General features: G+C 47.5%; 1 protein-coding gene across 3 annotated transcripts in view; it reads left to right on the top strand.

Moving 5' to 3' along the window:
- Positions 1-3,017: 3,017 nt before the first annotated feature.
- The window catches only part of wnt7bb (wingless-type MMTV integration site family, member 7Bb), a gene marked incomplete at both ends in the record, with an annotated part of 167,665 nt that continues 155,775 nt past the window's right edge, over positions 3,018-14,907 (top strand). Inside the window, 2 exons of one of the 3 annotated variants that reach the window (XM_084477302.1) lie at positions 3,018-3,088; positions 9,474-9,704. In XM_084477302.1, coding sequence (XP_084333428.1) covers positions 3,018-3,088; positions 9,474-9,704 — 302 coding nt within the window. Of the gene's footprint in view, positions 3,089-4,874; positions 4,967-9,473; positions 9,705-14,907 lie in introns of those variants that run through there. The other 2 variants (XM_084477300.1, XM_084477301.1) reach the window with 2 other exon arrangements.

Here is a 14,907-nt window from a genome sequence, read left to right as displayed (position 1 = left end):
ATCCCCCTTTTGTGTTCTCATCCTTTCCATCAAGCCGCACTGACTCTCACTCACTCACTCACACACATACACACACACACACACGCACACACACACACACACATGCACACACGCACACGCACACGTACACACATGCACACACGCACACACACATACACACACACACACACACACACACACACACACACACACACACACTCTTTATAAGAAAAAAACAATTTGGGGGTGAAATATAAAGACAATGGGGCTATCTTCTGAATAGTTTTGGACCGCCGGCTATTAAAGCGGTAGACCAGACAGAGGAGAAGTTGCAAGTGCAAAAGGACAAGGATGAGAAGAGGTCTGCTTTGTGGAAGACATGCTTTCTGTGTTATGCACACTGCAATAAAACATCAGCATGGTGTCAGCAGCAGGGACGTGTCGCCTTCGTTCACAGTGGACTTCGTGACCCGCTCTGTCTCTCTGCCTCACCAAGTCAAATAAACACATCCCCACCTCCTCCACATGCCACCCAGGTGCTCCAGCGTGTGTACTATACTGAAGTTTGACTCTACCCCCAGTGTATTGTGTGGGAGAGAGGAGTGCATTTATAAGTGTGCGCGTGTGTGTTTTTGTGCGTATGTGCTTGTTTGTGTGCGAGTACATGCATACGTGTGTTTGATATAAGTGCCTGAGTGTGTTCATGTGAGCGTGCGTGCATAAACCTACGTGGGAATGCGTGTCTGGATGGCATGCACCCACACATATAGAGACATCTGCACACACATGCGCATGTGTGTGTGTTTGAGTACGTGCATTTATGCCATTGCCCATATGTGTGCGTGCAGATCTGTATGATACGTGTGTGTGCACGCATGCATACTCACGTCTGTGAGTGAGTGTGTGTGTGTGTGTGAGTGTGTGTGTGTGTGTGTGTGTGTGTGTTTGCATCAGAATTGCTATGTGCGTGTCTGCATGGCCCGGTTGTGTGCACTGTGCAGATGTGTATATGTGTGTGTGGGAGCGTGCGTGCGACGTATGCGCCGACTCTGCGCAACCCCCGCCGATGACGGTGTGTGTCCACAGGAGACAATGACAAATAGCCCCGCTGACGCACTCTGTTCCCCCTGCTCGTGAGCCATCCCTCATAAAGAAACGACCAAAACGGCGCTTTGAATATTCTTAATTAAACTGAACAGCCCCCATCCGCATGCAGCGCAGGCCCTGAGAACATGAGCTATGGACATTTGAAGAGGAGAAAGATCTTTTACGGGGCAGACATCAAATGCTCTGTGTCTCTTTTTATGTCACCCTACGGTCCGCATGTTGACGCTCATTATTCCCCTCCGAAAATCCATCTGGAATTTTGATGAGCGTGTTTTTGAAGGGAAAGAGGCCTGCAAACCACAGCGCAGGGATGTCTCGAAACAAAGGCATCCGTCTCTTCGCCTGCCTCTTGCGGTCGACAGCCACCCTTGTCTCGGAGGGCCTGTGTCTGTAATTCCAGTTCATGATGTAATTATTACAACCCGTTGGCCCTTTCTCATGAGCTTCTCATGGAAGGGCTGAAGAACACTGGGTCGGGGCTCACGCCGCGCTGTGGTGTCTTCATTTGGGGGCGCAGAGACTGGGGATACATCTGATTACCAACTAGACCTACTAACAATAACGGCAACGTTAACGTTATAAACTTTAATACATATGGAAAATATGTTATCTTATTACGATTATTGTTATGATTATGATTATTCTTATTCTTATTATTTTTTATATAGGATCTGTAACACCCAATCCCGATTGTACCTATGATGAAAATTCCCCAAAAATAAAAATAGATGCCACAGTTTGGCAGAATCCATTAGCCACCAGAGGGAGTCTTGGTTAAATGACTTCCCATGGATCCATTAAGATAAGGAGCATCTCCTCTCAGGTGGAGTGCTGGGCGTCGTTGCGTTTATATCATTCTATTTAATACACACCCTTACTCCGGGACAAAGTTAGCTTTCCCTTTGACTTATTACTTCATACGTTGGACTTAAAATATAAAAGTATGTCACACTTATTACATCGTCGTATAACCATTGAGAAGACACCACATTGATGAATTGCTGTGGGAGGGGGTGGTGGGGGAGTCATCGCCGGGTTCTGACTCGGTGCGTCATGCTGAACTGGTTGCTTACTATTAAAAAGGAGCTGCACCCAATAAACTTCGACGTGTGGGCATTGCCTAATGTTGTCACTGACAATAACCCCAGCCACTCGGGACTATAAAAGGCCGAATCGGTTCGCTCCCTTTAGATTTCTGTACAACAACTACACGTGTTCCGTTCAGACTCGAAGCCCGTCCCATTCCCAGCAGATCTGAAGGAGAAGGAGGAGGAGGAGGAGAAGGAGGAGGAGGAGGAGGTGTAGCTGTCTTTTGTTACCTGTGTTGGAGTAGCCTACCTGGCTGCAGTTAGATACATGGGCCAGCTATACGATGTCGTCTTGTGAGGGAAAGAGAAGCTGGCGATGCGCAAAGGCTTTCGTTCCAACTGAATCCGTGTTTGTTTGGCTTACTGTGTGATAGTGGGACAGCCTGTTCTAGGATATCACTTCGTTAAAGGTAACTGTGCGGTGCAAGAAGCGAGGAGGGATAAGACACTTCCTCGGAGAACTCATTCACCTTTCAGGTCCGACCCTCTCTCTCTCTCTCTCTCTCTCTCTCTCTCTCTCTCTCTCTCTCTCTCTCTCTCTCTCTCTCTCTCTCTCTCTCTCTCTCTCTCTCTCTCTCTCTCTCTCTCTCTCTCTCTCTCTCTCTCTCTCTCTCTCTCTCTCTCTCTCTCTCGTTACATACTGGAGTCTCTACGCCGTGCATGTCACCTGCACAGGTTGGACCATGGATTTTAGACATTTGAAGATTGCAAAGTTTCTCAGATTTCAATCCGTGGGAAACAGTCGATGTACGTGCATCTGGAAAGGTTAGGGTACCTGCCGATGTGCGAACGAAACGTCTCCTTTCTGCTAGTGCATGGCCTCAATACAACGTTTTGACGACCATGCACAGACCCCTCCGAAAGTGGAGTTTCTACGTCTTCCTGTGTCTTGGCATAATTTACACAAGACTTGGGTGAGTCGCAGTAACACTTACTCAAACACTGTTGTCTGTTGTTTCCACTGATTGTTGTTCTATGACCCGGCGGGACATCGTTGTTACCGCAGGTGTCCACCTGCGCCCGTGACCTTATCCTCCTCATAAAGTTACAAATGTTTTACCATGCATTTTTTTCCTTCCCAATGAACAGGTTAATACTTTTGATTATTCGTCACGGCTGTAGGAATGCGTAACTTGAGAGCGCAGATATTTGTCTATTTAACAACACGATCGATGTGAGTAGACCGGCGTAATCCAGCTACTGGCCCCGCAGCTCGCTTTGTCTCCCAGATCATTTGAGCCGCCGTGTCTGCTAATTCCTCTGTGCCGTGCATACCTACGTTTAAAAGCGGCAAACTGAAGTTGTATTTCCACATTCCGTAGCCCCAGACGGAGTTTTTTTTTCTTTTTTTTAACCTGTTTTGCAATACCTCACCTTGATGCATAAACACTGACAACTTCTTTCCCTGTCTCTGCTGCCCCTAGCGAGGCATACTAACTCCCTGGATTGTTTGGCAAACTTCTGAAACATTGTGATATATTCTCTATTAGTGTTCAGGCCTTTTGAGGTAGGCCTATAGGCCTCACTGAAAACAAAAATAACCTTCATAGAGTTTGGCTATACATTTATAATATGTAAGTTGCATGTGAGGTTTGTATTTCCCCAGTGTTGTGATCAGAGTCTAATTAAATGTGTTATCCTAAAATGGCCCCCATCACTCTCGATTACTGGGGACCACTTTTGGACCACTAAAGGCGAGCCAGAGGTGTCAGCGAGCCCTGTTACATGTTCCTAATCCTCGGAGCACGTGTTTAGACTTCACCAAGTGGGAAAAAGTGAGCTTAAGTGAGCTATCTAACATCTGATTGGCCTTTAGCACATCACCTCGCAACGAGCACCTTGTTAGCCAGGGGTATCAATCAGCGTGCCCTCTTCATTTACAATGACGTCAACCATCCCAGGTGACGAGTGACACCCAAATGTACCCGCACAGGTAGAAGCACTCAACAAAAATACACATCAAAGCCCTTTGAAAAAAAAGACTATTCAGGTGGGAAAATGTGTTGGAAAGATGTCTGGGGGTCAACACGCTTACCTATTTAATTTTGGACGGTGCGTAATTTATCTTTACACAACCAACTACAGGGCCATATAATAATAATTACATTTTGCCAATATAAATGTCAGTTTTTATTTAAATTATTTACAATTTTAGAGGGGGTAATAATAAACTCCGGTGTCCGTCCGGGGAAACACGGTTCAACATCACCCCTATTGTCCTGCTGGGGCGAAGTGGGCGGATAGCGCTGTCTCTGCACTGCCCAATGGCAGACACGACTCTCGTGAGAGGGGAGAGAAGCACTTCTCTGCCATCTAAAATCCCTAAAACCAGCATCATTCCGGCTTGGGAACCGCACTCTGTAACAGCACCCTACCGCTAAGAGATGACAGAGCCCAGCTCCGCGCCCGCAGCACACGCACGGTCCCGGGAGCGAGGAGCGCCATAGCAGCACCGCCACTCAACGCGAGCACGTACAGGACCCCGCCGGACGCATCGCATCCCCCCCCCCCACCCCCCCGGTCCCCCCCAAAAAAGAAGGCTGGAGACGCCGCTCTTATAGAAAGCAACCGTGCCGCCGAAGGAACTTAAACCCGGGGAATTAAAGGAGTTTATTCTGTCCGCTTGGTTTTTTGGTTCTTCTTCCTCTTCTTCCTCTTCTTCCTCTTCCTCTTGCTCAGTACGAAACGGGCGATCTGCTCAATGTCATCATGATCATCTTCTCGTCGCGCAGTGTACTGCTGTCAGTCTACTACCCTCAGATCTTCCTCATCCTCACCAGTGGCAGCTACCTGTAAGTTGACCCCTCGTCGATCGGCTCCGGAGCGGCTCCGGTGCGTAAGGCGCTCCTGTCTCGCTCTGGTAGCGGCTCTTCTATCAGGCTCGGATGGGATCCTTCTCGTGTAGTGTGTAGCGTACATGCTTGCGTTGAGTCCCCGCCGCTCCGTCTCTCAGACGCAGGTTGTTCGGTCGGTGGGAGAGTTTTAGGGGCAAGAGGAAGTCGATGGAGAAGTTCAGCCAGTTATTTAGGATTCAACCATCGCATCCACTCGTTGCTGCACGTTAACGATGAGCAGTCATGGGGTTTCTCGTTTGCCAACCCTTGTATCAGTTGGATCTTATTGTTTCTAAAACAGTTAATTCTCTGTTGTTTAGTTATTAAACTCGTCGAGACCCCCCCCCCTCCCCCTGTGTCCACGTGGTAATAGACGATCAGGTTGTGTTTGGAACGTGCGTTCTGCAGGTGGATGTGCTCGTAACACGGCGTGGTGCTTCCCCAGTCATTCATACAATGAATCTTTTTAATTTTTATTATCTTTCTCCCGTGAAGTGGGAGAAACGTAGACCTATCAATTCAACTGAGATATTTTAGCCATGTTTTTTTTATGCGAGGGGAACACCAAGACACAACAACAGCTTTTACGCATGCACAGCCACCAGCCAGGCCTACCTGCCCGAGCTTGCGGAGGATTACGTTTGCGCGTTACATCATCACTAGCCTATTCGACGTATTTAAAGGTTATCCTCTGGGTAGGCCTACACTGCTGCCACATCTAGACGAGAGAGATGTGATCACATCTCCCGGCAAACGAGACGCGCTTCACATGAGGATGCAACACCTCTACGTGGTTTTAATGCATTCGACCATTGATGAAAGGGTTTCTAACATAATGACTGAACCGTGCTCCTCGCTGCCCTCCCTTTTGCCCCGGGTTGCAGGAGACCCCAGATCTGATGCGAAAATAGATGTGGTTTTTGGTTTTAGTTAAAAGTGGGCAACGGCTAAGTTTAGCGTTGGCCTGCACATTAAAACGACATACCATTGTTTGCTTTGATAATTTACAATATGCTATTCAGTCTCAGCCATCATCAAATGGTAGGCTGTGTGTTTGAGGGAGCGCTTCTTAAAGGCTAAATACACAAAAGGAATGCGATGGCCAGTCCTCACAGTCAGACCTGTTTTGAGCAGCCACAGCTAATGTTGAGGAGTGTTGTTCAATTCTCTCTAAATGTACTAAACTGTATGGGTGGCAAATGAGCAGTCAACAGAGCAGATCAGCGGTGTGCCTACACGCTATCTGTCCATCAAGAGCCTCTCGCACTACTGCAAACTCCACAGAGGAATGTCACACCTAATTTACCAAAGGAATAAGTTGCAGAAAGTAGCCATGCGAAACGTTTTGATACATTCTTTTTACTTTCTTGTTTATAAATGTCACTTATAACCCACTATACAATATCAGTAGGCCTGCCTAGAATAAAAACCCATATGGTAAAACAGAAACAGTATTTTTGTAAAGAAAGTCAAATGTAGGCTACTACCTCAATTGCAGACTACACATTGCCTGTTAATTACACTAACTATCAATTATTGCCTCTAACCAAAATAATGACATGGTATATTCTCCCTCAAATAACCAAATAGAACATATGAATATCCTACCAACTAATATACATATTGAATTCATTAATATAATCTTTCACTTCTCTCAATGCATGTTCAATATCTCTCTCTCTCTCTCTCTCTCTCTCTCTCTCTCTCTCTCTCTCTCTCTCTCTCTCTCTCTCTCTCTCTCTCCTTCCCCCCCTCTCTCTCTCCCTCCCTCCCTCTCTCTCGCTCCCTCTCTCTCTGTCGGTTCCCAGTCTCTAAATGCCCTTTGTAATAACACTAACACACACGAAACGGCCCAAGCCACCATTCATGAAAATGTTGAGCAGAACAAGCGTACGCAGAGCTGTGAGACCAGAGCAAAGTGTGCTACTGTCTACTGTCTAGCAGATCTCTGAGCTGCGCTCCGATCTGCCGCTGCCATACCAGCAGTCATCGCTAAGCAAACAGAATGGCATTTGTGCACTTTGATGATGCAGGGATTTAGAAGCTTAGCTGTGGAATTCTCTGTTGTGCGGTGTCTGATAGTTTGGGGATGGAACGCGTTAGACGTTGCAGAGATCATGTGAATTAGCCCGGTGGCCAGCGGCTGCACCAGGCCGTTTCGGATGGTGCGGTTGAGTTCGTTACACTTGTGAGTGTCACAGCATAAAAGTTCTGTATTTTTGTAATTTATGCAAAATCTTGCCGTTGGTTTAGTTTCACCTCGTTTCATGTTTTCACCATGTTCCATCTAGCGCTGCAAAAGGGCAAACAAACAAAGACAAAACCAAAACAAACATAGTGGTGGGTCAGACAAGGTCATCTGAGTGTGAACCTGTTGGATAATGTCGTTTTGTTACATTAAACAACGTAAATAAAGTTGTTTTAGTGTTGAGACAAACGGGATGACCTTAAGAGTTGCAAAAAATACTGTAGGCCTATTTATTCATTTTTCTAAATAATTTTTCTTTCCCAATCTGTTGGATATCCAATATAGAATTTTAAATAAATGTATACCATTGTAAGTGTACATTATCTATGCTATGTGGTCTTAATTCTTAATTTCAACCATTGGTGTTGTACAATAACTTACTCACGGGTGGATTTGTAACCTTCTACACAGCTGAGCTAATCCACATCCACTTGTTTTTACTTTATCATGACTTATTTGTAGTTACACTGCATTAACTAGTGTTTTGTAAACGGACCAGTTAAGAGTTTCTTATGCATTAGAAAATCTTCTCCAGCCACTTAATCTTCCCCTCCTTCCCCTCCTCTCTCTTCCTAATATTCCTCCACTCTCATCCATGCCTCTACTGATTCATGTTCAATACTATATATATATATATATATATATATATCATATTTCTATTTTATATTGCACTGACACACAGCCCTCCTCTGCTTTCCATGCTCGTGGTGGTAGCCCGCAAGGCCTGACGTCACACTTCAAAGCCACCGTCCGCCTCCATGCGTGTTTTACTGCTCTACATGTTTGAAAAGTATGCATCTACAGGGTTAGGCCTACACAAGTTTTTGTTTTTTGGTGATGGCTATAAACAGTGTCACATGGAGGAGCCGACAGTGCTTTGCACATGTTATTTTTATATGTTTTGTTGAAATGTGCTCTTTGGCGTACTCTCCGTGGTTTGCAGAAGCGTGTCCATGGTGCGTTATGATGTTATCACGTTCAGCCTATAGTGATCAGTGAGATAATAAAGAAAACATTACAGGCAGGGCACCGGTTTATGTTTGAATACAATGTGATACAGAATCCTAATTCAATAATGACGATAGAGACGCTAGTGTGATTGGGTATGGGCATGTTTTTTTCCAGCAGCTTTAGAAAGCAGAGAACAAGAGTAAACACACTTGCAAAAATAATCATGAGGGGCACTGTGTTTGTGTGCCATTTCTTTCGGTGAAGGAGTGAAAGTTGGCTTCTCGAATTCGAGTCGATGGATCTGTGAAAGGATGCCGTCTGCCAGCCATTTCATGCCACTATATTACCTCGCAATTAACGTAAAAAAAATCCCCATCATCGTTGCTGTTGGTATCGCCAGCCAAACCAAGGCGGTCGGATTCCACCGTCAGTAATCAAATAAGCTCTACAACCCACTCTCTCTCTCTCTCTCTCTCTCTCTCTCTCTCTCTCTCTCTCTCTCTCTCTCTCTCTCTCTGTGGGCTGGCGAGGCATGCTGCCCTGTGCTCGTCTTTCCTTTCTTTTCAATATTGGATATTGTATCGGGTTTTTGGTTATTTGGTTTGATTGACCTCTTATCCATCAAGTGGAAATGGGCTTTGTGTCGCAGTAGGGCTTTCAGTAGACGATGGAACTCTCATCCATCATTGGCTCGATTGAATCCGATTCTGGAGAGTATCAGTTATGTGAGTCAGTCTCACCGACTACACGTTGTAATTGGCATTGTGTGTGTGTGTGTGTGTGTGTGTGTGTGTGTGTGTGCGCGCGCGCGCGGGGCCATTGGCTCGACTGTGTGTTTCAACGTAGGCCTACACGACTGCGTGTTCTATCTGTCTGTGAGCGAGCACAAGGGATGAGCATGTGTGTGCTGTGTGCTTGTTGGAGAGTGTGTTACCGTTTATTTGCCTGTGAGTAGGCCTAGGCCTACCACAGGAAAAGGCGAGAAAGATAAAAACACGCCTGTGCCCTGAACCGTAAACCCAACGCGTACACGGACATCTCTCGTGACCGAGCATCATTTAAGCCTGTCCTAGACGCTCGTTCGCAGACAACGTGCCTGCACGCGGGTGTGCGTGCGTGCTTTTGTTTCTGTGCGTGCGTGTGTTTATATATATATGTGTGTGTGTGTGTGTGTGTGTGTGTGTGTGTGTGTGTGTGTGTGTGTGTGTGTGTGTGTGTGTGTGTGTGTGGTGATACGTGACGCTGTACGTTTCTATCCTCTCTCAGGGCCCTGTCCTCCGTGGTGGCGCTGGGAGCCAACATCATCTGCAACAAGATCCCGGGGCTGGCGCCTCGCCAGCGGGCCATCTGCCAGAGCCGGCCCGACGCCATTATCGTGGTGGGCGAGGGCGCCCAGCTGGGCATCAATGAGTGTCAGTACCAGTTCCGCTACGGCCGCTGGAACTGCTCGGCGCTAGGCGAGAGGACGGTCTTCGGTCAGGAGCTGCGAGTAGGTCAGTCTGCTCTCCGATCTCCCCATGTCTTGGTTCGCAACCAGTGTTGCCAGATTGGGCGAGATCTCCCACCCAATCTGTGAACACTGGCTGCAACCGTAACCGTGGCGATGCTTGTTGTGGTTGATGATGCTTGAGTTATGCGATGTTGTGTGTCAAGAAGAATGTGTTGGTGGCATTCAGTAACCAGGGAAACGTGGAGGTGTGCAAGGAAATAATTATTGGGGGGGAAACACCCAAAGGGTTGCAAAGGGGACTCAAAACAGGGACTGCCGTCCAACGATGACAAATAGCTAGCAATGAAAGGAATGTAATAGTTCTCGAGTGACAACCGTGTCAAGTGCGTCAATATTATGTCGACACGTATTTCAAGTGACCGGGGTACATAGGCAGCTATAGTTGGTTGTTTTTTTTGCATGTGAGCTGTAATGCATAAAACACACTGAAATTACGACTATACCAAGTATAACAATTGGAACAAAGAGAAAACACACAAAAAAAAATAAACTCAGGGAACAGCAACTGGTCTTGAGGCTCTCTTGTGTTCTTGATAGCGTTGGGTGGGGTGCTGATGTCACGACCCCCGTTTCATAGATCTTCAAGGACGTTTCGCAGTCTGTTTTGGCTGTTTCTGCAGAGGAATGTTTGGCGGATTGTTGTTGGGTGGTAGTGCAGAGCATGTGATATATTGGGCTGACACACCCTGCTCCAGAGTGGTTACCTAACCAGGCCGAAAGCCCTTGATGCTTTACCTGTAAATCGTACTTGGAGCAGGCGATTGCACATGGTGCATTTTCCCAGACTCCGAGGAAGAAAAATACGTCGTTGGACTTCTTCACCTCGATTGTGGTCGTGTTATTGTGTTAGTGTGGCGTGTGGTGTGTGCGTATGCATATGTGTATGTCTGTCTGTGTGTGGTATGTATTTGTTTCTCAACGTGTGTGTGTGTTTGTGCTTGTGTGTGCGTGCGTGTCGGTCCGCGTGTGTGCGGTGAGGATGAGGGACATGCTGTTTTATGGGTTGCCTCTGCCTTCGAAAAAATGGATACCCTGGCTTCCCTGTGGTTCATTGAATTGTCACTGAACCACTGAAAAACATCTGTTCCAGCAAAAAGAAAAAACGATTTTACGAAAAAAACAAAACGATTTGACGTTTGTGACTTGTGGAGGAGCAGAACGCGGGAACGTTCCGGAAAGTTTTTTGGAAGGTCTCTGATCGTTACAGCTACCTTTTGCTAAACCCTAACGAGAAAAGAAAACACCCTTTTTTTGTGTGTGCTGAAGAAGCACGTCACATTGTAGCCCAAATTGTGCTGTGCGCCGTGGTATTTCCCCTGAAAAGTGTCAATAATTCCCAGTACTCCAAGTACCCAGCCCCATACACCCATCCCCGCTCTGGGAAATATGTCTCTCCACAAGCCCCAAAAAAAACCAAGGCTCCACACACATCACAGGATGAAAATTCAAACCAGCAAGGCGTTCTCTCTCCATCAGGGAGACTCGCTCCATTGTAGAAGCAACTAGGAGATTATAAGCATGCATTGCTCAAGAGGGAAAGGGCCTGCTGCTCTGCCATTGATTTTCAATCCCGTCCCAGCGGTCTCCCGTTCCAGTGACACTGTTGTGTTTCCCCAGCCCGGTTCTGGTTTGTGTTGCGCTGGGGTCTCTATAATCCAAGCCCTCGGTTGAAATGCCTGCCGACCCTTCTATGGCTGGACCAAAGTTGTGGAAAAGTTACCAAAGAGAGAAGGGAGTTTGTGGAAGGCCCTAATGGGGAAAACGTATGGTTGAAAGAGGATCTCGCAAATGAGGAGACAACTAATGGTATTATTGCAGAGAATGACTGTCGAAAACCAAAATAGATGGACACATCTGTTGTTAATCGAGCTAAATTGGTTGTGTCCATGGCTATATGGCGTTCGGGAGTCAGTACATACAAAGCAGCTCAAGACCTGGAAGAAGACAAACATTTACATTCGGGAAAGGCCGTGTTTGAGAAACCTGGCACTCGGTTATGTTTGCGTAGATTTTGTTTTACAGAGACTTTAATGCGTTTCCCGTTTTTCCCCGTTTCGGAGATGTTTTGTTGCTGTTACAGTGTGGTTGATGTTTAGTCCAGCGGCTCTGTTAACAATCACTGCCCTTTAAGGGGCGTAGCTGCACTCCGCTCTCAAAAAGCATTTTCTCTTTGTTGTGAATGTGCTCGTTTGAAATTTCTCTTTGCTTTAATTCTCCTCACCACTTACCGTCTCTTCTCTTGGATCTCTCTCTCTCTCTCCCTCTCTCGCTCTCTCTCTCTCTCTCTCTCGCTCTCTCGCACTTTTTTCTCTCTCTCTCTCTTCCCCTTTGCCTATTGATCTTTGAGGACATCAGAACCGGATTATGTCCTAGTTTATCTGTAGTCTGGTGGTTAGACTGTTTTACTCATGGTCAAGGTTTTTCATTTTTCTTTTACATCTCAAAATGCTTCTTAACTTATGGGTGGATCTTTGAATATTTAACAAATATTCCCGTGGAAGCTTTCTCTCTTTTCAAACAGAGTCTCATGCAAACGGTCTCATATTTAACGTGGTGATGACAAATTATTGGCCATTCTGCAGCCCGGCTGGAAGATCCAGCCCCATGTCCTTGGACTATGGCCCGCCAGACACCGTGATGATGCACGTGGGATACACATCCCTGATTGGCCCGGGACGCATGTCTGTGATTGGCCCTTTCTGTTGAGGATTTCCTTTTTTCCCTCCCGGCCACTGCTGTACGTGGGAAAGAGATGGGTCCGGGGTTGGGGATGAGAGTGCTCACTGAGCATCATGTCAGAGTCCCGCTCGGTCATTGACGAAGAACACAGCTGCCGCAGCTGCTGCTGCTGCTGCTGCTGCTGCGACAGCACAGCACAGCACAGCACAGCTCGGGGGCTGCGGGAGTCGGGGAGTGAGGAAAAGCCGGGGGCCACTCACAGTAGTCTTTCATGAGTGTGTTGTCAGAATGCCATCGAGCGCCGCCGTGTTCTTGGGTTTAGTTTCCAGCGTTTGTTTGCTTCTGATTGAGGACGTCACCATGTCCCCCACCCCCCCCCCCCCCCCCCGAACGTTCTCCCCGGCTGCGTCTCGTATGTTTGACGGGGCTCGCCTAGCGTGGCATATGAAATCATGGAACCCCTCCCGCCTCCGTTCCCCTTCCCCATTTGACAGAATGTTCCGACCCCCTTCCAATCTCCAAATTCCCACATCATCATCATAATCAAGCGGAGTAGAAAAGCCATCCGCGTTCTGCTCCCATCGAAGCTCTCTTATTCAAATCCCTCAAATTATGAACACGAGAATCCCCCCCCCCCCCCGCCCCTCCTTCTGCACGGGGGATCCAGTGTGAGTTCTGGATCTGGTGGCAGAAGATGCCTACATCATTTTTCTTCTCTGTTTTCTTTTTTTTCCCCCTAAGAGGCCGAAGATGGGTCCACCGCAAGTCTGATGCCACAGTCTCTGTGCTCTGCCCCGGCCTCTCTGAGCTCCTTGGAGACCCGGTTACTGGTTCTGGAGCCGTAGGTCGGATAGCATCAGCTCTGCCCAAGACAGCAGACTGGCTAATACCAGGGGTGCGGGAGGGCTACAGGGCACCTCCCCAAGTCTCTCCATTCACATTGTGAGGAGGAAGGGTCTGTCCAGGCTTTGGTTGCAGACAAAAGGCTGGACATTTGATATTTCTATCTTTATTCTGTTGTAAATAGAAATATGTGTTTGGGGAAAAAGAGCCAGCTTCTGGCAAATTCTCAGATGCCTGACACCGAGAGCCGAACATGAGTCTGAATGGTAGGTGGATGGATGGGGTGGAAAAGTGGAAAGCACCCTGTTCATGTTTCGATTCCCATCCCTCAACAATTTATCTGTTGTGGGACAAAAAACGAGTTGGCTACCCCCCTAAATATACTCTTACTTACAAAGTGGAGCAGGATGGTTTTTGTGTTCTCCCCATGCGATTCCTTACTCTACGCTTTCAATTGCGTTGGCATTGGCGACTGTGCCTACAAAGTTTGGCTAAAATGTGGAGCAAATTATCTCGCGTTAACAGGGATGGCTGTTCTGGACATGGCACGTTGCAGCCTAATAAGAAGTCATAATAGAATTAGAGGGGTAATCCAGCCCACGAGCCAGCAGAGCAGGGGGCGGCTAGCTGACAGGCCCAGTGGACCGGCCCGGCAGACACCACTGATCCACAAATTACCATCCACCTCCCGGTGCCGAGATTGAGGGAAAATATCTGAGCGCTCCTCAAAAAATTTCTCCCAGCTAATCCAGTAACAATCAATTTGACTACACACACATACACACACACACACACACATAGATACACATACACACACACACACACACACACACACACACACACACACACACACATACACACACACACGCACACACGCATGCAGTCATACACACACACACACACACACACACGCATGCATTCATACACACACAAACACACAGACATACAAATGGACACATACACACATGGACACACGTACTCAGACAAATACACACACACACACACACACACACACAAACACACCGGACACATGCTCACACGAATACACACACAAACACACACACGCACAAATGCTCACACATGCACACACAAACCCGCACACACACACACGCACGCACGCACGCACGCACGCACACACACACACACACACACACACACACACACACTTATTCAGTATTCCGATTGTAATTAGATATCTATTGATCTAACATGATTATCGGACGGCTTTTAGATCTATAAACAGATAACGGAACACAACACACAAATGGTGTCTTGAACATTTGGCCGTTGAGGATATTCTGCTCACAGCGACCAGGAAAAGTTCTGTGACCACGACCTGCCACACCCCCCCCCCCCCCGACCCCCTAGTGGGAAGCGACCTGCTTGAAGAGAAGAGGAAGAGGACGCAGCCCAAGGTGCTCAAACAGCTCCACCTCCACTCAGGTCAAGTCGCCTCGTCGCTTGATGTTCGCGATAAGGACTCGAAAACGGACACCCTTTCAACAGCCACACTCGGCATCAAAGGCCCCCCCCTGGGGGGCCCTCCTCCAACCTACCACTGCCCCCCCCCCAACCCCCGTCATAAAGCAGGGGCCCTCTACTCCAGTTACTCTGTTTAACTTTCCAGCCAGTTTGTCACCATCTTGATTCATGCCCCCTTCTCCTCAA

This window comes from Micromesistius poutassou, assembly GCF_964030765.1.
Source record: "Micromesistius poutassou genome assembly, chromosome: 13".
In the NCBI taxonomy this organism is placed as follows: Eukaryota; Metazoa; Chordata; class Actinopteri; order Gadiformes; family Gadidae; genus Micromesistius; species Micromesistius poutassou.
Note: the sequence above shows the minus strand (reverse complement) of the source record. Positions and strands in the feature narration are given on the sequence as shown.